The sequence below is a fragment of the Phoca vitulina genome, unplaced genomic scaffold (assembly GCF_004348235.1).
Source record: "Phoca vitulina isolate PV1807 unplaced genomic scaffold, GSC_HSeal_1.0 scaffold7, whole genome shotgun sequence".
Lineage (NCBI taxonomy): Eukaryota > Metazoa > Chordata > Mammalia > Carnivora > Phocidae > Phoca > Phoca vitulina.
The window spans coordinates 31,172,306-31,196,123 of NW_022589710.1; the positions used below are offsets into that span (position 1 = coordinate 31,172,306).

General features: G+C 37.2%; 1 protein-coding gene across 3 annotated transcripts in view; it reads left to right on the forward strand.

Annotated features, from left to right (window-relative positions):
* ARID4A (AT-rich interaction domain 4A) overlaps positions 1-18,008 on the forward strand; it is a 64,902-nt gene extending 46,894 nt beyond the window's left edge. For 2 of the 3 annotated variants that reach the window (XM_032405199.1, XM_032405201.1), the window contains 7 exons: positions 2,719-2,803; positions 3,602-3,803; positions 6,117-7,247; positions 7,975-8,079; positions 12,297-12,503; positions 13,108-13,254; positions 16,166-18,008. In XM_032405199.1, coding sequence (XP_032261090.1) covers positions 2,719-2,803; positions 3,602-3,803; positions 6,117-7,247; positions 7,975-8,079; positions 12,297-12,503; positions 13,108-13,254; positions 16,166-16,269 — 1,981 coding nt within the window. In that variant the 3' untranslated portion in view covers positions 16,270-18,008. The remainder of the gene's footprint in view (positions 1-2,718; positions 2,804-3,601; positions 3,804-6,116; positions 7,248-7,974; positions 8,080-12,296; positions 12,504-13,107; positions 13,255-16,165) is intronic. The other variant, XM_032405200.1, reaches the window with a different exon arrangement.
* The last annotated feature ends 5,810 nt before the right edge of the window (positions 18,009-23,818 follow it).

The window sequence follows — 23,818 nt, forward strand, 5'->3', positions numbered from 1 at the left end:
CTGCTTGCCCTGTATTTGCTTGGAGCCAATGTGCTTCAAGGTTTCCCTACGTACTGGAAGTATGCTTTGTTATGTGTCAATTCCCTCTCCTCTAAATTGAGGAAGATAAAGTACCTGCTTTATAGAGATGTTGTGAGAAATAGTGCTTAATACCTGTATTAATATACAAAGTGTTTAGAACAGTGCTTGGCATGTAGTATGTGCTCAATAAATGTTGACTGTTTTTTTTAAGATTCTATTTATTTGACTGAGAAAGAGCGAGATAGCACAAGCAGGGGGAGCAGCAGAGGGAGAGGGAGAAGCAGGCTCCCGCCGAGCAGGGAACCCGACGTGGGGATCGATCTCAGGACCTTGAGATCATGACCTGAGTCGAAGGCAGATGCTCAACTGAGGCGCCCCTGTTGACTGTTTTCTTTAGTGACGGAGAGTTAGGTTTCTTTCATTTTGCATCACTTTAAGAGTATGGGTTTAATGAACGGCATATAAAACTTTAAAATTTCTCAAACCAGTCCCTATGCCCTTCACAGTTCTGACAACACTAGAAACAAACGTTTTAAATTTTTTTAAAGAGTTTGTTTACTTATTTTAGAGATCGAGAGCACGAGCAAGGGGAGGACAGAGGGAGAGAGAATCTCAAGCAGACTCCTGCTAGGCCTGGAGCCTGGTGGGGGGTGGGGAGCGGGCCTTGATCTCACAACCCTGAGATCATGACCTGAGCCGAAATCAAGAGTCGGACACTCAGCCGACTGAGCCACCCAGGCGCCCCAAAACTTCTGTAATATAAAAAATATTTCTTGAATGTTTATAGTTGACATACAACGACATACTTGTTTCAGGCACACAACATGATTCGACAATTCTCTGCAAATTCTTTAGTCCATCTCTGAGGTCTGTTGTTTTGTATGCATGTATTGTTGAATTGGGTCGGGATGGGGGCTATTTTGTCAGCCCTGAGTCACTGCCTTTGCAGTTATAGCACATGATAACCATCATTTTTCCTCTGCTTCTGTTCAGTTCCTTGCCGTCCATTCTTACTTACCTCTGTGTGAGGCTGTTCTTCTGTTCCGCTTTCTAGAATGTCCCCTTCCTATCATCCTTTGTGCTCATCTTTTTAGTGTTTTACTATATGACTTCTCTCAACAGTCATTATATGCTCACGTTCTTCCTAGTTGGTTTTCTTCCCAACGAGTTACTCACATGGTTTGTGGTTTTTCATTGTCCTTCCATACTCTTAAAAGCTAGTATAATTCTGGTCTGCTTATTGAAACAGAATCACTAGTTCCTAGAGAATCCAGTTGTATTTCTACAACAGGGTAGCATGTGCAACTGTGAGGGGAGTTCTGGTCTGTAGTTGAGAAATTCTGGGATCACCCCCGGTTGGCAGTATTAATGCTGGAGCCACCTACATGACATAACTGTGGTGACCAGGCCAGTGTGGCCTGGACCGAGTGTACTCTAGATTAGACCTGTGCTTCTTGGTTGTCTGGTATGTCCTGTGGAGTTTTGGAATTGGGCAGTTACTCCTTTGTTAGCCCTGGACCAGATACATAAATAGCCCTAAATAACCCTCTTACTGCGTTTACCAGACTATACTTATTTAACTGTCTTTCACACCACACTGCAAGTTGCAGAGAGGAAGGACCTTCCTCTTCTTCTCTATTATTCTCTACATATTTCCTCATACAGTGCCTGGCATGCTAGTAAGCCCTCAGTAAATGTCCAAATGAGTGAATATTTCTAAATGAGGTACGAATGTACAGATACTTAAAAGCCTGGCAAAATGAAAGTATTGGGTTAGTCCAGGAAGAGAGAGTTTTCAAACCGTAGTATAGATAGTCATGGTCCTGTGTCAGCCAAAACGTGGATATTGGAACTATGTCTTTACTTTGCACGGCACCATGGTAACTGGGTTACAAAGTGTGAGGGTGCTTCTCATTAACATGGTGCAGTTCAAAACAAGAACTGCCTGTAGTGTTTTTTGCTTAAATGGTTAGATTTTAGATTCTGATTGAGCTCTATAAATACCTATATGTTTACATAAGAACTGGTATTTAGTTCTAGAAAGTTTGTTTGCCCCTGATTAGTAACTTGGACTATGTTGCAATTCAAAAGTGATGTTAATATTTTGGAAGAAGGTATAGGGGAAATGAATTTTCAATTTGAGCTAAACAGAATAAACTTGGATAAAGGAAATGAAATATCTCTAAAAAATTTCTGAGTTTTAGAGATGACATAGTTCAGAATAAAATTTTATTAGAAATACTGGAGGCTATAGAGTTCTGGGAGGAAAAGAGAGTTGACAGGGACTTTATAAATAAACCTGGAACTTGATCCTATTACAAATATGAATTCACCTGACTTCTCTTTGCATTATTCGGTCAGCAGAGCAAATGGCAGTGTAGCATAAGTGTATTTCAGTAAGCTCAGATCTATGGGAAACAAAAGTGCAGTTGTGGAAACCAAAAGTGGTTCAGTCGTGAATCTGCATAGAGTTTGCCCACCTAGCTCTTCCTCTATCTAACTTTGTTTACCCTAAGAAATTCTCTTGCCTTCTGCTGGTGCCAGGTCTACAAAGCACCTCACCAGCAAGCCGGCCCCTGTGCTCATCATGTTTCTGCCAACACTAGAACCAAACTCTAGTTTTCTCACTGTTGTTTTATTTGGTGCGTACATTCAAATAAGGTATTGTGAAGTTTTAATTTTTTTCTTTGTTTTAAGGTATGATGAATGGGTGAAGGCTGACAGGATAATCTGGCCTTTGGACAAAGGTGGACCAAAGAAAAAACAAAAGAAAAAAGCAAAAGTATGTATATAGAGTCATATCCTTTATGATAAGTATAGGTATTATTTATATTGTACTGTTTTTTATAAATCTTGTTTTCTCATTGTAATAATCATCTTGATTCTTTTAAGGTAGTTGTGATTTTCTCTCTTATAACCCAGAAGCTAAAAACATAAAAAATGTAAACACATTATCACACTGTTTCAGGAAAGATAAAAACCAGGGACCCCTTAGGATATAGGCTTCAAACTCAAATGTCTATAGCGGCTCTACAGAAAAAGGGTAAAGCAGGATTGATAGTGACAAAAAGGACTCATTCCTCATCAAGTGGGGTGGAACTCACCAGTCTCCTGTGGGATGCAGACTCAGGGTTGCCAGATTTTAGGATTTTTTTAAGTCAACTGTCTTTAAAGCTAATACTAGATTTTAATACACATACCCGCTGGCTAGTTGTACTCACATCCACACCCTTGATTTTCAGCCTTTGCTATAGAGATTCACCTAGTGTTTTGCCTGCTTAATGGTGCTCAGGGAGTAGTAAGGAACGAGGGGGAGAGTATAGAGTAGTTGTACATCTCTCTAATGCATGGACTCTGGCTTTCACAGTGTAATTGCAGTGTTGCAAACTGTACACTATCATATTCATGGAAATACACTGTGTTAGAAAACTACTTACTTTTAATGTTTCTATAAGCACAAATTAAGAGTTGACATATAAAATACATAACCTTTTTGAGTTACGGTTCTCCTTGGAGAAGTAGAACGTTTATTTTTTCTAAGGCACTGGCCCTTCTCATACATTTTGTTGTTGTTACCCAGAATAAAGAAGACAGTGAAAAGGATGAAAAGAAGGATGAGGAGAGGCAGAAGTCAAAACGAGGACGACCTCCTTTAAAATCTACACTTTCATCAAACATGCCGTATGGTTTGTCTAAGACTCCAAACAGTGAAGGAAAATCAGGTACCAGAAGTGCTCGAAGCAATATGCCAGACAGCTCACCCCTGTCAAATGGAATGGAAGGTGCTCAATTTTGAGGATCATTGATTTTTTAAAAATCAATAATATAAATAATAAAACTTCACTTGTGGAGAGACTCATAGAAAGTCATCTAAACTTTTTAATCTCCTATAAACTACAAAATTTGGTTTGAAGAAAATATTTTAGTATATCATGTTTACTTAAAATTTAGTGATGTTTTACTTTAATTTGGGAATTTCTTGTCAGTATTGTAGGAATATTCTATTTTAAAGAAGATGGGTTGACAAGTCATGCATCCTACTGTGTGCTACACTGTCTTTCAAAACATGCATCAGTGTTTCTTGTAATTCAGTGCTGTTCACATAGGATATTTCAACAAAGCTGAGACCAAAATCTTCGAAAAGCACAAAGTAATGTGGTATAGGCATTTTGTGATGAGTATAGGTGAACATATTCTAGTTTGCTTTTAACTTTTTCCCCCCTTTTCTACTTTCATGTGCTTTCCCATGTAATTTAAAATGTTAAATAGTGGTCTTAAATAAAATTTTCCCTCCCTTCAAGAAAAAAGCTATTCTGAACTACAAGATTGCCATTTGTCCATATGGTGTTAGTGTGTAAAGAAAAGGGCATGCTCCTACCTCATTACTGCCATCTGCTGGAAAGTTGTCATAATACACAAATGCAAGATGTCCACAAAGTGAAAGGTGTCCTTAGATAGCATGCTCTTGTGCAGTGTACAACCTATGAAACTACATAGTAGTCTCAGTCTTGCTCAACTCCCAGATAAAAGCTCTTTTTTAACATAAGAACAAATGGATTCTAAATTTTGAATATGATAAAACCACAAAGCCATATACCTTTTCACTTAAAATACATTTAAGTTTGCCTTTTTGAACTTGCTTACAATATGATCGCCATGTGGGCAGAATTTTTTTTTTTTTTAAGATTTTATTTATTTATTTGACAGAGACAGACACAGTGAGAGGGAACACAAGCAGGGGGAGTACGAGAGGGAGAAGCAGGCTTCCCGCAGAGCAGGGAGCCTGATGTGGGACTTGATCCCAGGACTCTGGGATCATGACTGAGCCGAAGGCAGACTCTTAACGACTGAACCACCCAGGCGCCCCCAGAATTTTTATATTTTATAGATCCTGTACAGTCTTACAGCCCAACTTTATTATTTTAAAAATTCTTTAACTTAATGAGAATGATTTCTTTTGTAAGAAGGTAGCTTGACTAGGGGCGCCTGGGTGGCTCAGTTGGTTAAGGGTCTGCCTTCGGCTCAGGTCATGATCCCAGGATCCTGGGATCCAGCCCTGTGTTGTCCTTTCTGCTCAGCAGGGAGCCTATTTCTCCCTCTGCCTGCTCCTCCCCCCTGCTTGTCTCTCTCTGTCTCTCTAATAAATAAATAAAATCTTTAAAAAAAAAAAAAGTAGCTTGCCTATACTTCTATGTCTTTTAATCAGAAGAACATTTAAAGTTTTGGGAATTCAAATTGCTCATTTTGTACATCTCTTTCCAGAATTATTTTAAATAGTTCTTTCTAGGGACACAAAATGCCATCAATTTATTAATCAGTACCTATTAGATCTCAGATCAAACCACCTAATGCATTAATATAATCTCAGTACTAGTCCTTTTTCTTTTTTCTTTTTTTTTTTTTTTTTTTTAGATTTTATTTATTTATTTATTTGAGAGAGAGAGACTGAGAGAGAGAGCACATGATGGGGGGAGGGTCGGGAGGGTCAGAGGGAGAAGCAGACTCCCTGCCGAGCAGGGAGCCCGATGCGGGACTCGATCCCGGGACTCCAGGATCATGACCTGAGCCGAAGGCAGTCGCTTAACCAACTGAGCCACCCAGGCGCCCCTCTTTTTTCTTTTAAGATTGATTTATTTATTTTAGAGAATGCGTGCAGGGGTAAGGGGCAGAGGGAGAGAGAATCCCAAGCGGACTTCCTGCTGAGTGTGGAGCCCGACGTGGGGCTCACTCTCATGACCCCAAGATCATTATCCGAGCCAAAACCAAGAGTGGAATGCTCAACCGACTAAGCCACTCAGGCGCCCCTGGTCCTTTGATTTTTCTAAGGATTAACATAGCCTAAACATGATACTAGTGAAAAATACAAAATAATTCTTTTATAGAATTGAGATAGTAATATTTTCAATGTATTGTATTTTTACATGGAGTTTAATTTGAAGTACCCCCATTTTTGGCACAAATGTATGATTTATCAGAAATTTCTACAGGGAGGCATTCAGAGATAAATGGCTAAGAGTTTTGTTTGGTAGAATTTTTATTCTAAAGTTACATTGGTAATTAACATAGAAACCTTTGTAATATATTTCCTTTTGCAGACTCTTGCTCATCTGATAGTGAAACAGAAGACCTTTTAGAAAAGAATTTGATGAATGAAGAACTTTCTCCTGATACTAAAGAACTAGAAAAAAATGAAAATTTAAATGATGATAAACTAGATGAAGAAAACCCAAAGATTGCTGCACATATGTTAAAAGAAAACGAAAGGACACAAATGCAGCCTTTAGAAACACTGAAGTTAGAAGTTGGAGAGAACGAACAAATAGTACAGATTTTTGGAAATAAAGTAGAACACATAGAAGAAGTTAAGAAAGAGGCCGAAAAATCTCCTAAGGGAAAGGGAAGACGAAGCAAGACAAAAGATCTTTCTTTAGAAATTATAAAGATTTCATCATTTAGCCAGGATGAAGCAGGAAGTGAACCTCATATAGAAGCTCAGAGTCTAGAATTTTCTTCATTAGACAGTAAAACCTTTTCTTCTACTACCGAAGATGAAACTGACCAATGTGCAAAAGAAAAAAAGTTGAAACGGAAAATACTGGGACAGTCATCACCAGAGAAAAAAATAAGAATTGAGAATGGAATGGAAATGACAAACAGCATATCTCAAGAAAAGACCAGTGACTGTGCTGCATCTGAGGGAACGAAAAACTTAAATTCTGAACATTTTGAAATAGAAAATGAAGGAATGCCGTCATTAATTGCAGAGTCAAACCAATGCATTCAAGAATTGACTAGTGAAAAATCTGACAGTCCAGCTGAAGAAACTGTAAATACTCCCCTGAAAGAAGACGAGGATGCAATGCCTCTGATTGGGCCTGAGACTTTGGTTTGCCATGAAGTCGATCTGGATGATTTGGATGAGAAGGATAAGACCAGTATTGAAGATGTAGTGGTTGAAAGCTCCGAGTCTAACTCTCTTGTTTCTATTCCACCTGCCCTACCTCCTGTAGCACAACATACCTTTTCAGTAGCTTCACCACTTACTCTCAGTCAAGATGAGTCTCGAAGTATAAAAAGTGAGAGTGACATAACCATTGAAGTTGACAGCATTGCTGAAGAATCTCAAGAAGGTCTCTGTGAGAGGGAGTCAGCAAATGGGTTTGAAGCCAGTGTTGCCTCTGGTACCTGTAGTATAATTGTTCAAGAAAGAGAAAACAGAGAGAAGGGTAAGGACTTTCTAGGGAGAATATCAGCCTTTCTATTCAACCCCAAAATTAGTAAGTTCAGAGTTTTAGGAATGCTTGAGCAGTAAAGTTCCCTCCCTCCCTCCTATTCATTCTTTCCTTCCTACTTCCCCCTCTCCTTTCCCCTGCCTTTAAAAAAGAAGTATAGCTAGAAATTTATGTGGAGTAGACAAGTGAGTAATTACAGCTGCTCTTGCCGTGGCATTGGCTCGAGAGCGGGGTACGAACTGCGGCGGCCGGAGTTTTGGCAACACAGGCGTTTAGAAAGTTTCTTCCCCTCTCTGAGTTTTAGCTGAAAGGAGTGCAGCTGAAACTGTAACCAAAGGAGGCATTATGCTTCCAGAGAAATCTCATGGAGAAGTATTGCAAGCAATAGAAGTAGCTGTTGGATTGGGCTCTAAAGGATAAGGGTGGAGAGATTCAACCAGTTAGCGTGAAAGTTGGAGATAAAGTTCTTCTCCCAGAATATGGAGGCACCAAAGTCGTTCTAGATGACAAGGATTATTTTTTATTTAGAGATGGTGACATTCTCGGAAAGCATGTAGACTGAATAAATCATTGAAATGGCATCATGTGAAGCTGCCCATTCCACTGAAATTGTGAAATCTTTCATCCTGTAAATAATTTCCATGTCTCTCTTTTATAATAAACAAATGGTATCCAAAATAGGTATATATTTTTTTCAATTGTCTCTTTCCCCTTATTTCAGGTCAGAAAAGGCCAAGTGATGGAAATAGTGGATTATTGGCAAAAAAGCAAAAGCGTACCCCAAAGCGAACAAGTGCTGTAGCCAAAAGTGAAAAGAATGGAACAGGTTGGTGTTTTCCAATGCTGCCTTTAGCATAGTGTTAATATTTTCAGCATTTTGTTGGTTTGATCATTTGTGTCAGTTTAAAAATAAATTTGCTTTAGGGGTGCCTGGCTGGCTCACTTGGTAGAGCACGCAACTCTTGATCTCAGAGTTGTGAGTTCAAGCCCCACGTTGGGGGTAGAATTTACTTAATAAAAAGAAAAAAAAATTTAATGTTTGGTTTATTATGTTCTGGGAATAGCAGTTTTCTCATTTTTAATCTGAAGGGGCCTGTCAATTTTATTTAGAGCTGGGATAGCTGTGATTTATTTTTTATGCATATTTCATTTGTATTTCTTATGTAAAGTGGTTTAATATTGAGGAATGTATTTGAGGATCTTGAATAATAGGAAAGTAATATTTGCTTTAGTGGTAAAAGCAGATTAAGTTTACATTTCTTTTTTTTTTTTAATTTTTTTTTTTTTAAAGATTTTATTTGTTTATGTGAGAGAGAGAATGAGAGAGAGAGCATGCAAGGGGGGAGGGTCAGAGGGAGAAGCAGACTCCCTGCCGAGCAGGGAGCCTAATGCGGGACTCGATCCTGGGACTCCAGGATCATGACCTGAGCCGAAGGCAGTCGCCCAACCAACTGAGCCACCCAGGCGCCCTAAGTTTACATTTCTGAATGGAATGGTTTACTTTAATCTAGAAAAGCTGATTTCTAAATAGTATCATGGTATTTTTAAAACAAGAAGATAAGATTCTTATGGAAACAAGGAAATTAGTAAATCAGTATGAATAAAATACATGAGAAAGACTTCTGTACAATATGGAATAAAACTAAGTTGTAGAATATAGTAGAAATAAACATGGTTGATTTTGACAAATTAAAGTTTTATCTCCAAAACATGCCTTCATACAAGTCTGAAAGGAAAATTCTAGGTTATAGTAGATGCATATCCTATGGAGGGAGCATATAATTTATACAAGATAAAAGGCATTTCAAAGGAAAACTTTTGAACCATATTTGAAGTTCTCAGAGCCACATGTGGCTAGTGGCTGGACAGTACAGATGTAGAGTATAGAGGAGGAGTGATGGGAAATGAGAATAGAGAGGCAGCGGGAATTACAAAGGGCAACTGAGTAACGTCATAGTGCCTGGCAGATACGTTTGTCAAATGATCAAAGTGAACACGACTGGTAATGGGACAAATGGGACTCACGTACTTCCTGGCAGAATGCAACAGGAACACAGCAGCACATCTGTAACATTCCTGTCAAAGATGCATAACTTGAATATAATCATGAGGAACCATCAACAAATTCCAACTGAAGGATCTTCTATAAAATAACTGGTCTGTAATTTAAGAAATTGCAAAGATCATGAAAGTCAAAGAGGAACTGTTGCAGATTTAAAGGAGACTTATGAGCCATGACAAAAGCAGCATATGATTCTCACCTGGATCCTATTGCTACAAAAGACATTATTGGATCAAGTAGAGAAACTTGTAGGGGATCTGAGGATTAGGTGATAATATGTTTGTGTTTATTTCCTGATTTTGATTGTTGTATTATGGTTTTCTAAGTGTGTGGTGGTTTTAAAAACATATCTACAAATCTGTTGATACTCTCCCCTGCAAGAGACAAAGCCTAATTCCCTTCCCTTGAGTGTGGGCTGGATGAAGTGATAGAGTATGACCTCAGAGAATAGGTCATAAAAGGCACTGCAGATTCCTCCTTGCTCTCCCTTGGATCACTTGGTCTGGGGAAAGTTAGTTCCCAAGTCCTGAGGACACAGCAGTCTATGGGGAGGTCCACATGGTAAACTGAGCACATCCTGCCAATAGCAAGCGAGGAACTGAGGCCTCTTGCCAAAAGCTACATGAGTGAACCATCTTGGAGATATATTCTTCAGCTCCAGTCAAGTCTTCAGAGACCACAGCTTCAGCTAAAAGCTTGACTGCAACATCACAAGATTCCCGAGTCAGACCACACAGCCAAGCTGCTCCCAGACCCCAGTTCTCAGACATTGTGAGATATTAACCATTTGTAGTTTTAAACTGCTAAGTTTGGGGCCAGTTTGTAGATAACTAACACAAGGAGAATGTTCTTGTTTATAAGAAACAAACACTGAAGTACTCAAGTGTGGCTGGGCAACTTAACCTTCAAATGGGTCAGAAAAACATTTTTTGGTAACTGTTCTTAACAATTTTTTTGTAAGTTTGAAGACTATCTAAAAAGTTAAAAAGATTAAAAAGAAAGGAAGAAAGGAGATATCAGTTTTACTTTTGGGACTTAATATTTGGCGAGAAAAATGAATTAAAGTGATGGGACATGAAATCATTAGGACTCACTTACTAGTAGTTACATATGAGGGACTGGTTAATGAACATGGAATACAGGAGTAGCAGCAGGTTGTTGGAAGAGTAATTTCGGGAAACGTGAGTTAGAGGTACCCAGTATTAGGGGAGTAGGGGTCTGGAGCTTAGAATAGTCTGTTTTTAGAAGATGGTTATGTGAAGGATTGCAAGATGATGAGATTGCTCTGGGAGAGTTGTAAAATGAAAATAAAAAGAACCAAGAATAGAATTCAATGGGCTATCTCTTTATATGGGTACTGATCAGAGACAAATGCAAATCACTAAACACTAGTGGGTTTGAATAAGAAATAAGTTTTGAATGCTATAGGATATGCAGTAGGATTAAAATGCATTCATTGAATTTGGTGAATTGTAAATGTTGGGACCCTAACAGGAGCATGAGAATGTGATTAGAAGGTGTGGAAATCAGGATAACAAAGAATTTCTTTCAAGAAATTTGACTTTAGGGGCGCCTGGGTGGCTCAGTCGTTAAGTGTCTGCCTTCGGCTCAGGTCATGATCCCAGGGTCCTGGGATCAAGTCAGGCTCCCTGCTCAGCAGGAAGCCTGCTTCTCCCACTCCCCCTGCTTGTGTTCCCCCTCTCACTGTCTCTGTCTCTCTGTCAAATAAATAAATAAAATCTTAAAAAAAAAAAAAAAGAAATTTGACTTTAAAGAGAAGGAAAGAGGTGCCAGCTAAAAAGAGAAGTTTTCCTTCTTTTCCCTCCCTCTCTCAGGGTGGGAAAGATGTAAGCATGTTGGTAGACTAGGAAAAGAAGTTGAAGAGAAAAGAAGATGGATAATTGATGTTGGGATATTCCAGAGGAGCTGTGAGTGGATGGTTTTAAGCGTATAGCTGAAGAGATTAGTCTTCAAAAACATTCTCTTTCTGAGCACCCCCAAAAGTTAATAAAGACAGATACAGGTAGAGGAAGGGCTGGGAAATTGAGTGTGTAACATTCCAACTTTGCTTTTTCAGTAGAAGGCAATGTTGGCTTTTGAGAGTAGGGTGGAAGGGTGTAAGAGATTGGAAAAAAAAAAAAAACAGAATTCTAATTTGTTATGAAGTGAAAAGCAAAAACATGTTTAATTACAAATTTGGTGAGGAGGGACAGAGTTGCAAACAATTTTCTGCTCACATTTTATTATACACATGTTAAAGGATGTGTATACATCAAGTATTTTTGTGCTTTTTCATTTATGCAGTTTGGGTGGTTTTATGTCTTGTTTTTTAAACATAAATGGGGCAATACTATACATATTGTTTTATAACTTTGCTTTTTTATTTAACAGTGTATATTGGATATTTTGCCATTTTTGTTCTTGTATGTAAACTTTAGCTCATTCTTTTTAACAATTTTAGCAAATTATTCAGTAGTATATTTGACCCTTGAACAACATGGGTTTAAATTGTACAGATCCATTTATACACAGATTTTTTAGAGTTCTGTAAATGTATTTTCTCTTATGATTTTCTAACATTTTCTTTTCTGTAGCTTACTTTATTGTAAGAATATACTATACAATGTTGTATATAACATACACAATATGTTTTAATCAACTTTATGTATCAGTAAGGCTTCCAGTCAACAGTAGGCTATTAGTAATTAAGTTTTTGGGGAGTCAAAAGTAAATGCAGATTTTTGACTGCATGGGGGTCAGTGCCCCTAACCCCAACATTGTCCAAGAATCAACTGTATGTAATTTTTAACCTTTTTCCTATCGGTGGGCATTTAGATTTCCATTTCTTTACTCTTAAGAAATTTGTGCGTTTGTATACTTATTTCTGTAGGATACCAAAAAGTGTAATTGCTGGGTCTGCTGCATTTTGATAATTTGATATTTTTGTCATTTATAATCTCTGAATCAATTTTTTATTATAGGACAAAGCAGTGATAGTGAAGATCTTCCTGTCCTGGACAATTCAAGTAAATGTACACCAGTAAAGCATCTTAGTGTGTCTAAGCCACAGAAGCTTGCACGATCTCCTGCAAGAATTTCTCCTCACATCAAAGATGGAGAAAAAGATAAACACAGGGAAAAACATCCGAATTCATCCCCTAGAACATATAAATGGAGCTTTCAACTCAGTAAGAAGCTTTAGAAAACCTGAATGTATTTTGTATAAGTGGTATTTATCTTAAAATGTCAAAATAAGAAATAGTGGTTACCATATTCATTTATGTAGGTTTCCAAATACTCTTATCAATAATCACCACTTATCATCTTAAATACAAATCCATGCCTTTTCATAATAATACCCTGATAAATATTAACTAGAGAAACATCTCCAGTAACGAATAAGATGTGTGTTTGTATGTATCAGTGAAACTGAAATACCCTTTCTAGTATTGATAACTGGAAATATCCAATGAATGAAAAATCATCAATACAAAGAAACTATTTGGATGAATAACTACAATTATAGATTAGGGTTGCTGTGTGTTGATGTTTTCTTGTGTTTATCTGATCATTTAAGTAATACATATTTGGTATAAAAAATTTGGGATATATACAGAAATCTTATTCATGAATTTAATTAATGTCATCCTTGTTTGTAGAGCCTTATTTAGCTATTATTATGGAAACTTAATAAACTAAAGCTTTTGATTTAGAAGTTGAGTTTTGATAGAACTGCCTTCTTTTCTCAGATAATTATTTTAAAAACCAAATTAACCTTTCTCCCCCTTTTAGATGAATTAGAGAATATGAATAGTACAGAGCGAATCTCTTTTCTCCAAGAAAAATTACAAGAAATCAGAAAATATTACATGTCTTTGAAGTCTGAAGTTGCAACCATAGACAGGAGGAGGAAAAGATTAAAAAAGAAAGACAGAGAAGGTAATTTGATTATAATTTTTCTTCCCTTGTTTTTCAAATATATCGTGTCATTTTAGAAGATTTACATTAGTTTTTGAATATAGTACACATTTATTAATTGTTGTTTTTAGATTCCTAGTTTTATCTTCTTTGTGATATTATTGAAATGAGTGGGTCAACAACTGAATTAATCAGGAGGAGACTCTTAAAAAGGACTATGAACTGTTTTACAAAATGTGATTTTATTAAATGTGGTGGGTTCTCAGGAAGAATTAGTTACTCCCTCTGAAATTCACTTTGCTCAACAAATATTTACTGGTTACCTATTAATAGGCACTATATTTGTTATTATGAGGTTCACCAAAATTAGTGGGTATATGGCTTATCCTCAAAGAGATTATCTTTTTTGCGATCATAAATGATTTGTTGAAATCGTTCAGCTCAACGTTAATATGTTCACACTATGTGCCAGGCCTTCTTCCAGGTGGTAGAAGTACAGAGATGAATGAGATACAGACTTTGATCTCAAAGATCTTAACTTCTAGCAGGAAGGATGTGTTCGATGAGGACCCCAAGAGTGGTATTACTAAGTACAGGAGTTGGTGGAAGGAGAAATTACTTTGGATTAATCATGGAGAGAGAGTAGTGTCTGATTCAGACCTTAAAACTGTGTAGGACTGACTTACAGTTAAACATTGATAGGTTCACATCTACCCCGTCCTGAAGCCCCACTAAAATAACAGTAAAGAAAATGAAAAGCCCTGTACCCACAAGAACAAGATAATGGGATAGCAGACCACAGTAGACAAGAAATGTCAACAGCTTCTCTCTTGGAAGCTGAGAAGCAGATGGACTGCTTTAGCAGAATGCTAAAACCTAAGCTTGTTTATCCTTGCAGTGGGGCAAAACAAGAAGCAAACCAGCCCATACCACATCACCCCAGCTCTGAAAGCAGGGATATAGGTGAGGCTAAAAATGGAGATTGGTTGAAAATGGAAGAAATTGGCTTCTTTCGTCCCATCCTGTGATACAAACTACCTTCTTCTGCAGCTGTAGCAGAAAACAGAAAATTAACTTATTGTATGGAGAGGGGAAAGAAGTCCCTGTAGACTCAGGGACACCAGCCATAACTGAAGGTGAGGGTTAGGTGCAAAATCAGAAATAATGAGCCTGAGCAAAAGTTTACAATACTGAATGATGAGACCCCTATCCCTTTTCCAACTGAAACTCTTATCCTCTTGGCTTCCTGAAAGCTGGCAACTAAGCTTATGCTCACTCATGGGAGGAGACTGAAGGATTCTTCTGGAGAAGCTGGTCAACCCAAGAGGAAGGAACTAACACAGATACCAACATTTAGAGGTTCCTGAACCAAAAAGCAAGATCCTTGCCAGTCACTATATATGCACTGCCCATGATTGAAAAGCTCTGCATACTCGCACACAGCTTCCAGTTAGCTTTTTAATGCTTCCCTTTTTTTTTTTTTTTTAAGATTTTATTTATTTATTTGACAGAGAGAGGCACAGCGAGAGAGGGAACACAAGAATGGGGAGTGGGAGAGGAAGAAGCACGCTTCCCACTGAGCAGGGAGCCCGATGTGGGGCTCGATCCCAGGACCCCGGGATCACGACCTGAGCCGAAGGCAGACGCTTAACGACTGAGCCACCCAGGCGCTCCTAATGCCCCCTCTTAAATATGGGAGCCACAAGACCAGATAGGAAAGCTTCTACATAAAGGTAGAAACCAAAGTAGAAAATGAGAATAAAAAGGAACTTGTAAAAAACAATGTTACCATACAAAACACCAAACTATAATCACTATACAGAGATACAGGAAAGATATTGTAGTCTTGAAACAAAAATATGTTGGTTTTTTTTTTTTAAGATTTTATTTATTTACTTGACAGAGAGAGAGAGAGCACAAGCAGGCGGAGCAGGAGGCAGGGGAGACGGAGAAGCAGGCTCCCTGCCAAGCAGAGAGCCCGATGCGGGGCTCAATCCCAGGATCCTAGGATCATGACCTGAGCCGAAGGCAGACCCTTAATCAACTGAGCCACCCAGGCATCCCCAAAACATGATAGTATTAATACAATTCAGAGACCAAGACGGATCTCTCAAAAATTAAAAATATGGTAGCAGGAATTTAAAAAATGTAATAGAAGAGATAGATAGCAAAGCTAAAGAAATCCTAGTAGGTGGTCAAAAGACAGTAGGAGAAAAGAACTAAGAGAAGTATAGGATCTGGCCAAGAGATAACAACTTCTGAATCACAGAATTTCTAGAAAAAGAGCACTGAATAAACGCAGGAGGAAGCTGTCATCAAAGAAGTATTATAAGAAAAATAAATAAAATCTTTAAAAAAAAAAGAAAAATTTCCAGAAACAAAGGATATGAATTAGAAGGTTGAAAGGACTCACTGTAACATCTATAAAGAATGGGAGAGAAAAATTACACCAAAGCCCATTGTGAAATTTCAGAACCCTTTGGTTTACCATATAAAGGTATATCTAAAAAATGGGTCTCAGAAGAGCATCAAGTTTCTCATGTCAGATTTCTTGTGCACTGGAAACTAGAAGCCAAACTAGAAACTAGAAAGCTAAGAAGACAACATAGGATCCAGCAAACAAGGAATCCCACTTAGGAAAACAGTAAAGAAAATGTCAAGGTGATGAATGAAAGCGATAGGATGACCACTGCATAGCAGGCCTAGAGAGCCAACTATTCCAGCAATAGGATGGACGAGGAGGGGAGGGCTCCAGGAGGTCTGTCTCTTTAAAAAAAAAAAAAAAAAGGTAAATTACGTGATAGGCTTGCCTATATTGAGAGGAGTGTTCTGCCTGTGGCAGAGAGTTAGGGGACTAATTTCTGGTTTGCCAGAGGCTAGGTATCTTTGTGTGATAGTTTTTGGGTCTAATGTAGTTATTTTGATTCCACAGTGTCTCATGCAGGAGCCTCCATGTCATCTGCTTCGTCAGACACTGGAATGAGTCCCTCATCCTCATCTCCCCCACAAAATGTACTTGCTGTAGAATGCAGGTGATAAACGTTTTCTCTGCCTTCCCAGCAGTTTGCTGCCATGGACATAAATCCCAAAATCCTGAAATACAACCACAGAAAGCACTCAACTGGTTTGACATTGCTAAGTATATCCTGTATACCTTTCCAGGCTGGATTGTATCTATTCCCTCTCTTTTCTTTTTTTCTGTTGCAAAAATAAGCTGATTAATAACTGAAGGTTAGGCAGCCTGCCATATTTGTCATAATTTTTCCTCTTTAATTTTTCATTTTTTGTGAAGATAGAAAAAGGGCACTTAGCAAATTCAATTTGTATAATAAAGCTTTCAAATGTTATAGAAATCATAGACAAGCAAGTGCACATGATAAACATCAAAATATTATCCAGCTGAATAGTGACTGCTGCACTTTCACTAAGATGTATTTGAACACTTGGTGAGTAGGGGGTTTATGTTGTGTTTTTTTTTTTATTGTTGTTGTTTTTTATTTTTGTGGAAGCACTTGCTATTTAGAACTGCCAAAGTATATGTTCAGCAGTGTGCCCAGGTTTAAAGGTGTAAATGGGACAAAATAAATTGTGAAAGGAAGTGTAGTTGACTGAAAACTACAGTTGTAATAAGTCTTCCACTTTTTATAGGATTTTTGAGCACACAATTATGCAAATATTTTAATGTTTATTAATGTTTACAGTGGAATTGTGAATAAGTTTTCAGTGGACTATCTTATCCCTTGACAAAAATATTTTGTCTTTTTTCTATGTAATTTCAGAGTTTTTATTTTGTTACAAAAAGACAAAAATGAAATATATAACAACAATGAAGTTATTTAACAAGATTTCTAAAGCTGAAAATTTTGTGTAAAATAAGGTATTATCTTGCAACTTGTTAAATATATTTATTCAGACATTGGATGTTGTATTTTTATGTATTTTTTAAAATATTAATAAAATTGAAAAAAAGAAAATTCTAGGTTAATTCACTCTTTGGATGACAATAGCTCTCAGCTGTCCCTTTTACAGGAGGTTGCATCCAGTAGCTTTGCCTGTATTGAAGGGAGTCTGTCTCAGTCCTTCAAACAGTATAGAACTATAAATGGGCATCTGGATCATTAAAGTACGTCCTCGTTTAGAAACTTTGGCAGTCCTAGTATTTACACTGTTTTGAGGATCAAATTTTTGGTTGCCCTTAAGATACTTTGTCATAGTTTTTATGTTTGCTATACTGCCGAATAAATTTCTATCTCCCAAAGTTGAGATGCAACAACTAAGTAAAGCAACTATGTATGCTTTGTCTGTGAATTGTTCCACAGACTGATACATTTTGTAAATAATTCCAAAATCATGTATTTAAAGCATTTTTGCCATATACATTATGTAAAAAGGTGATTTTTTAAAATCAGTTTTTAAATTCATGTTTGTACATTGAAAGGGGTTTTTTTTAAACCTCCTTTTCTGTGTTTAATATGCTGTAGAGTAATAACCTAGATGCTCTAGACTGTGTATCAGGATCTGATTGACAAGAACAAAGTCAGAGCCAAACACTAGTGATGGCATAGCATTACCGAAATCATTGTTTCTTAATTTCATTTTACCACATTGTGAACTTGTGATTCAGATTCCTTCCATTTTCGCAGAGAATTAAAAAGAAAAAAGTACTCTTGTAAAATGCACTTTTCTGTCTTTTCTTTGCAAAGCAGAAGTATTTCAATGTAAAATAAAAATGGAGCTCAGTGGGCAGTATTAATAAAGGCCATGTTTTAAACATAGGCTTTATATTTTTAGTTTTCATTTAAGTGATTGTTTTTTCCGCAAGTAGCCAGTACCTTTAACAGCTGGAAAATCAGACTTTGCAAAACAGAGCATATTCGATATATGTCAGTCTTTGTAATAAAATATTTCTAGTACTTAATTATAAAAGTGAAAACTGTCATTCACAACCAGTTGAAACTAGGAGGCAACCTTAGATTCATATGTTAAATATTTTAATGACTTCCTTCAGTAGCAATTCAATAAATGAGAGAACTAGTTATCAGCTTGAATATCATCCCTTCTAATCAGTATAAATCTGGTAAGGAAGTATTGGGACCTTGAAGATTATGGAGATTTGTTTCACTTGTGTGCTTTTATTGTTTATTGTGTTTCTAGTTTTCCTGTCCTTCACTAAGAAACATGTTTGTACTTAGCATATACATACTATGTCTTCTATGAAATTGCTTTAAATTACGGAAATCCATATGGGTTAAACTATTAATTTGTTTATATATCATTCTTATAAGTCCTAAAATACACTTTTTTTTTTCCAAAGATTTTATTTATTTATTTGACAGAGGGATATAGCGAGAGAGAGAACACAAGCAGGGGGAGTGAGAGAGGGAGAAGCAGGCTTCCCGCAGAGCAGGGAGCCCGATGCAGGGCTCGATGCGGGGCTCGATCCCAGGACCCTGAGATCATGACCTGAGCCGAAGGCAGACGCTTAGTGACTGAGCCACCCAGGTGCCCCATTTGACATATTTTATAATTGGGGAAAAAACAGCAAATGAACTATTGCACAGGAAGGTGAAGATAACTGATGGAACTGAGTACCGTTACCAGTGAGTCAAGGTCCACGAGTGTGATCTCAACCCTATGAGAAAAGCATTGCTATTTTGTTTTGACACACAAGGAAACCAGTTCCAAATGAACAAGGGAATAATAAGTAGCAGAATTAGAATTAGGATGACAGCCCATTTCCTCTGGCTTCCAAGTCCAGTATTTGTTTCATTAAATAGTGCTGTCTTAAGAAGCTTCTGTTCCCTGAGAATAATGGTTGCATTTTTAACAAAGACATCATTTTAAATAACTACAAGGAGAGCTTAGGGTCTGGGATTCTCCTTTTAAAACTTATAAGCACTCATTTATAACAGCTAACCATTTGAATGTGGCAAATCACTTGACTTTTCTAAGTGTTAGTTTTTTTACCTATAAAGTGAAAGGTTTAGATTCTAAAATTCTGCTTTTAATGATTGTTTTGATTTCAGAGACATTTTTTAAAAAGTTTTAAATCTATCCTTTGAGTGGGTAATACATCCATATGGTTCAAAACAGAAAGGACACAAGACTACATGACAATTTCCCACCTCTGTGCCTTACTTTCCCCTTCCCAGAGAAAACCAATGTTAGGGTTAGGATTATCCTTCCCAAAACATCTATGCTTCCTGATTATTTTTGCAGCTACATAGTATTCTACTATACCAATGTACCACAATTTGTTTATCTAGCCCCATAATGATGGACATTTTGGTTAGTTCTAATTTTTATTACAAACAATGCTGCAACTAATAGCCTTATACATATGTCCTTTCACACATGTGTGAGGATACCTGTAGGATAAATTCCTAGAAATGGAATTACTGGATCAAAGTACACAGGCATTTTTAATCTCAACAGGTGAGATTGCCAAATTGTCCTCCATGAAAGTGTTGGAGAGAATGTGGAGGAACTAGAACTCTCACACTGTACTGGTGAGAATACAAAATGGTACAACTACTTTAGAAAAATTTGGCAATTTCTTAAAAAGTTAAACTTACATGACCCAGTCATTCCACCCATTGATTCTTAGCCAAGAGAAATGAAAGCATGTTCCACACATAGCAGCAGCAAAAACTTCAAACAACCCAAATGTCCATCAACTGGTAAATGGATAAATTGTTCCATAGCCACAGAATGGAATACAGCCCGGCAATAAAAAGAACAAACTGATGATACGGGCAACAAAACAGATGAATTTCAAAATAATTGTGCTGAGTGAAAGAAGCAAGACAAAGTACCCACACGTTATGATTCCATTTATATAAAATTCTAGAAAATAATGTTACAATGTATAGTGACAGAAAGCAAATCAGTGGTTTCCTGGAAACTTGGTGAGGGTATGTAGGGGATAGGGTGGGAGTGAGAGATTACAAAGGAGCCCAAGTAAACTTTTGGTGGTTATAGATGTGTTCATTAATTTGGTTGTAGTGATGGTTTTGTGTGTGTGTATTAAATATAAACACAAAAGTGTACATTTTAGATGTGTACAGTTTGAACATTAAAAAAAACCCAAATGTCTAAAACAAGAAAAGCATAGAACATGCAAACCCAAGGTCACTGTGGTCAGCTAGCACAGAGACTAGAACTCAAGTTTAGTGAGGTCAGTGTTGTTTTTTCAGCCTGGTAAAAGCAATGAGATTGCTGCTTTTTCCCACCAAGGTATGTCATGACCTTTTTGTGGCTCCTTTGACCAGAAATCTTAAGATCTTCCTGCTAATGTAGATATACTAAGCCCAATGTTATTATTTTTAAGAGGGGAGTATAAATAGAAACACTGTTTTTCATGATTTACATAAGCCGATTTATGTACCCTTTTTCCTCTAACATCTGAGTATTTCTCAAATACCCTTTTGAAACACTGAGCTATTAAGTTGAAATTTTTACTGTAATGACTTTGGATAATCACTCTTGGATTACACTTTATTTGACCTTCATTTCTTATTGTCAGAATTTATAATCTTTCATCCCAAGTCGCTAGTTTAGTATCCCATGATTCCTGACTTACAGTTTTATTACACTTCCTTTGACTCACTAGGTCTTCGGCCTCTATCTATTTTCCTTCTCGTCTCAAGATTCCCTCCCTCCTCAATGCTAGCTGCCTGCCTCACCTCCCTTTACCAGCCTTCACTGGGGTCATATCCTCAAGCATTTAATCTGGCCGCTGGAGATTCTCCTCAATTATATATTATCAGTACTAAAGTACTGACATAAGAGATAAGGAAATGGCTGTTATCTAAAAGAGTGGTAATATTAAAATGACTACATGCAGAAGTCAATGGTTCTTTTTTTCATGCATTGGTTCATTCAACAATTATCAACAGCGTGCTTTCAGTAGATGTACTGTTCTACTGGAGCAGGGCTGTAGCACAATACATGCAATTTGACAGAGTCTTCAAAAATAAAGAACTATCTAGTTCTTGGAGAAGATCAATAAAATTGACAAGCCTCTAGCCAGACTGATTAAGATATAGAAAAGACACAAATTACCAATATCAGGAATGAGAGAGGTGACAACACTACAGATTGCATCTATACCTATTAAAGGGATAAAAAGGGAATATCACAAACATCTTTATGCGAGTGAATTTAACAACTTAGATGGAATGGGAAAATGCACTAAAAGACACAGTAACAAAGCTCACTAAAGAAAAAATATATAACTCGAATAACCCTGTATCTATTAAAGAAATGGAATTGAAGTTATAAACCTTCCCCCAAAGAAAACTCCAGGTCCAGCTACCTTCACTTTTAAGAGAAGACATAATACTACTACATGTTTAAGGAAGAAATAATACTAATTCTACTTAAACTCCTCTAAAAATTGAAGAGAAGGTAATCTTCGAACCCACGCAATGAAGTCAGTAGGACTCTGACACCAAACCAGTATCATTCATGAACATATATGCAAAAATTCTCAAAATTTCAGCAACTGAAATCCAACAACATATTAAAGGGAAAACACAACATGGGTCAAGTGGAGTTTATCCCAGGAAAGCAGGGTTGGTTTAATATTCAAAAATCGATGTAATTCATCATATTAACAAGTTGAAAAAGAAAAAGCATCTGACAAAATTCAACATGCATTCCTGAAAAACACTCTCAGCAAACAGAAGGAAATTTCCTCAATCTGATGCAGGAAATACCTACAGTTAACATCATACTTAAAGAGGAAAGACTGAATTCCCTAAGATTAAGAATAAGACAGGGATATCCACTCTTACTGCTTCTATTCAACATTGTATTGAAGGTTCTAGCCAGAACATTCAGGCAAAAGGAAAAAAAAAAAAAAAGAAAAGATCATGGACATCTAAACTGGTGAGTTTAGCAAGAACACAGGATTCAAGGGCACCTGCCTGACTCAGTCTGTAGAGCTGGCAACTCTAGATCTCAGGGTTGTAAGTTCAAGTCCCATGTTGGGTATAGAGATTACTTAAAAATAAAATCTTAAAAAAAGAATGCAGGATTCAAGATCATTATACAAAAATCAATTCTATTTCTATGTACTAGCATACATAATGAGAAATTGAAATTTTAAAGATGCCATTTACAATTGCATCAAAAATATAAAATATGGGGCGCCTGGGTGGCTCAGTCGTTAAGCGTCTGCCTTCGGCTCAGGTCATGATCCCAGGGTCCTGGGATCGAGCCCCGCATTGGGCTCCCTGCTCTTTGGGAACCCTGCTTCTCCCTCTCCCACTCCCCCTGCTTGTGTTCCTGCTCTCGCTGTCTCTCTCTCTGTCAAATAAATGGATAAAATCTTAAAAAAAAAAAAAAAAGAACATTCAGGTGGCTATTACAAAAGCACCATAAATTCGGTGGCTTATAAACAAACATTTATTTCTCACATTTCTGGAGGCTGGGAAGTCCAAGAAAGGTGCTAGCACAGCTAGGGAGCTCTGTGTGGCTGCTTCTGGAAATTAGCTATCAAGCCATGAAAAGACATGAAGGAAATTTAAGTGCATATTACTAAGTGACAGAAATCAATCTGTCAAAGGCTGCACTAATCTCAACCGTGAGGGTTCCACTCTCATGACTTAATCACCTCCTCAAACCCCCAACTCCCAATACCATCAATAGAGATGAGGATTTCAACAATATGAATTTTGGGGGTACACAAACATTCAGATCAAAGCAGACTCTTTTCTAAAATAAACAACTCAAAATTCAACAATAAGAAAACAAACAACCAGATTTAAGTGGGCCAAAGACCTTAACAGACACTTCAAAAAAGATGTACAGATGGCTAATAAGCATATGAAAAGATGCTCCACATCATATATCATCAGGGAAATGCAAATTAAAACAATTAGACATCTCTATTAGAATACAAATATTCAAAACACCAACACCACCAAATGCTGGCAAGAATGTGAAACAACAGGAACTCTCATTTGTTGCTGGTGGGAATGCCAAAATGGTACAGCCACCTTGGAAGACAGTTTGGCTGCCTTTAGTTTACTACACAGTCTTACCATAAAATCCGTCAATCATGCTCCTTAGTATATAAATTGAAATGAGTTGAAAACTTATGTCCTCACAGAAATCTGCACACGTATGTTGATAGCTTTATTCATAACTGCCAAAACTTGGAAGCCACCAAGATGCCCTTCAGTAGGTGAGTGGATAAACGTCGTATATCCAGACAGTGGGCAATTATTTAGCACTAATGGAAATTAGCTATCAAGCCATGAAAAGACATGAAAGAACTTTAAATGCATATTACTAAGTGACAGAAATCAAACTGTCAAAGGCTGCATATTGTATGATTCCAAGTATATGACATTCTGGAAAAGGTAAAACTATAGAGACAGTTTGTTGCCACCGTTTGGGGAGGGAAGGGGAAGGATGGATAGGTAGAACACAGAGGGTTTTTAGGGCAGTGAAACTATTCTGCATCTTACTATAATGATCGATATTATAAATTTGCCAAAACATTACGCATTTGTACATCAAGCCGTACCCTCATGTAAACTATAAACTTTGGGTGATAATGATGTGTGAATGTAGG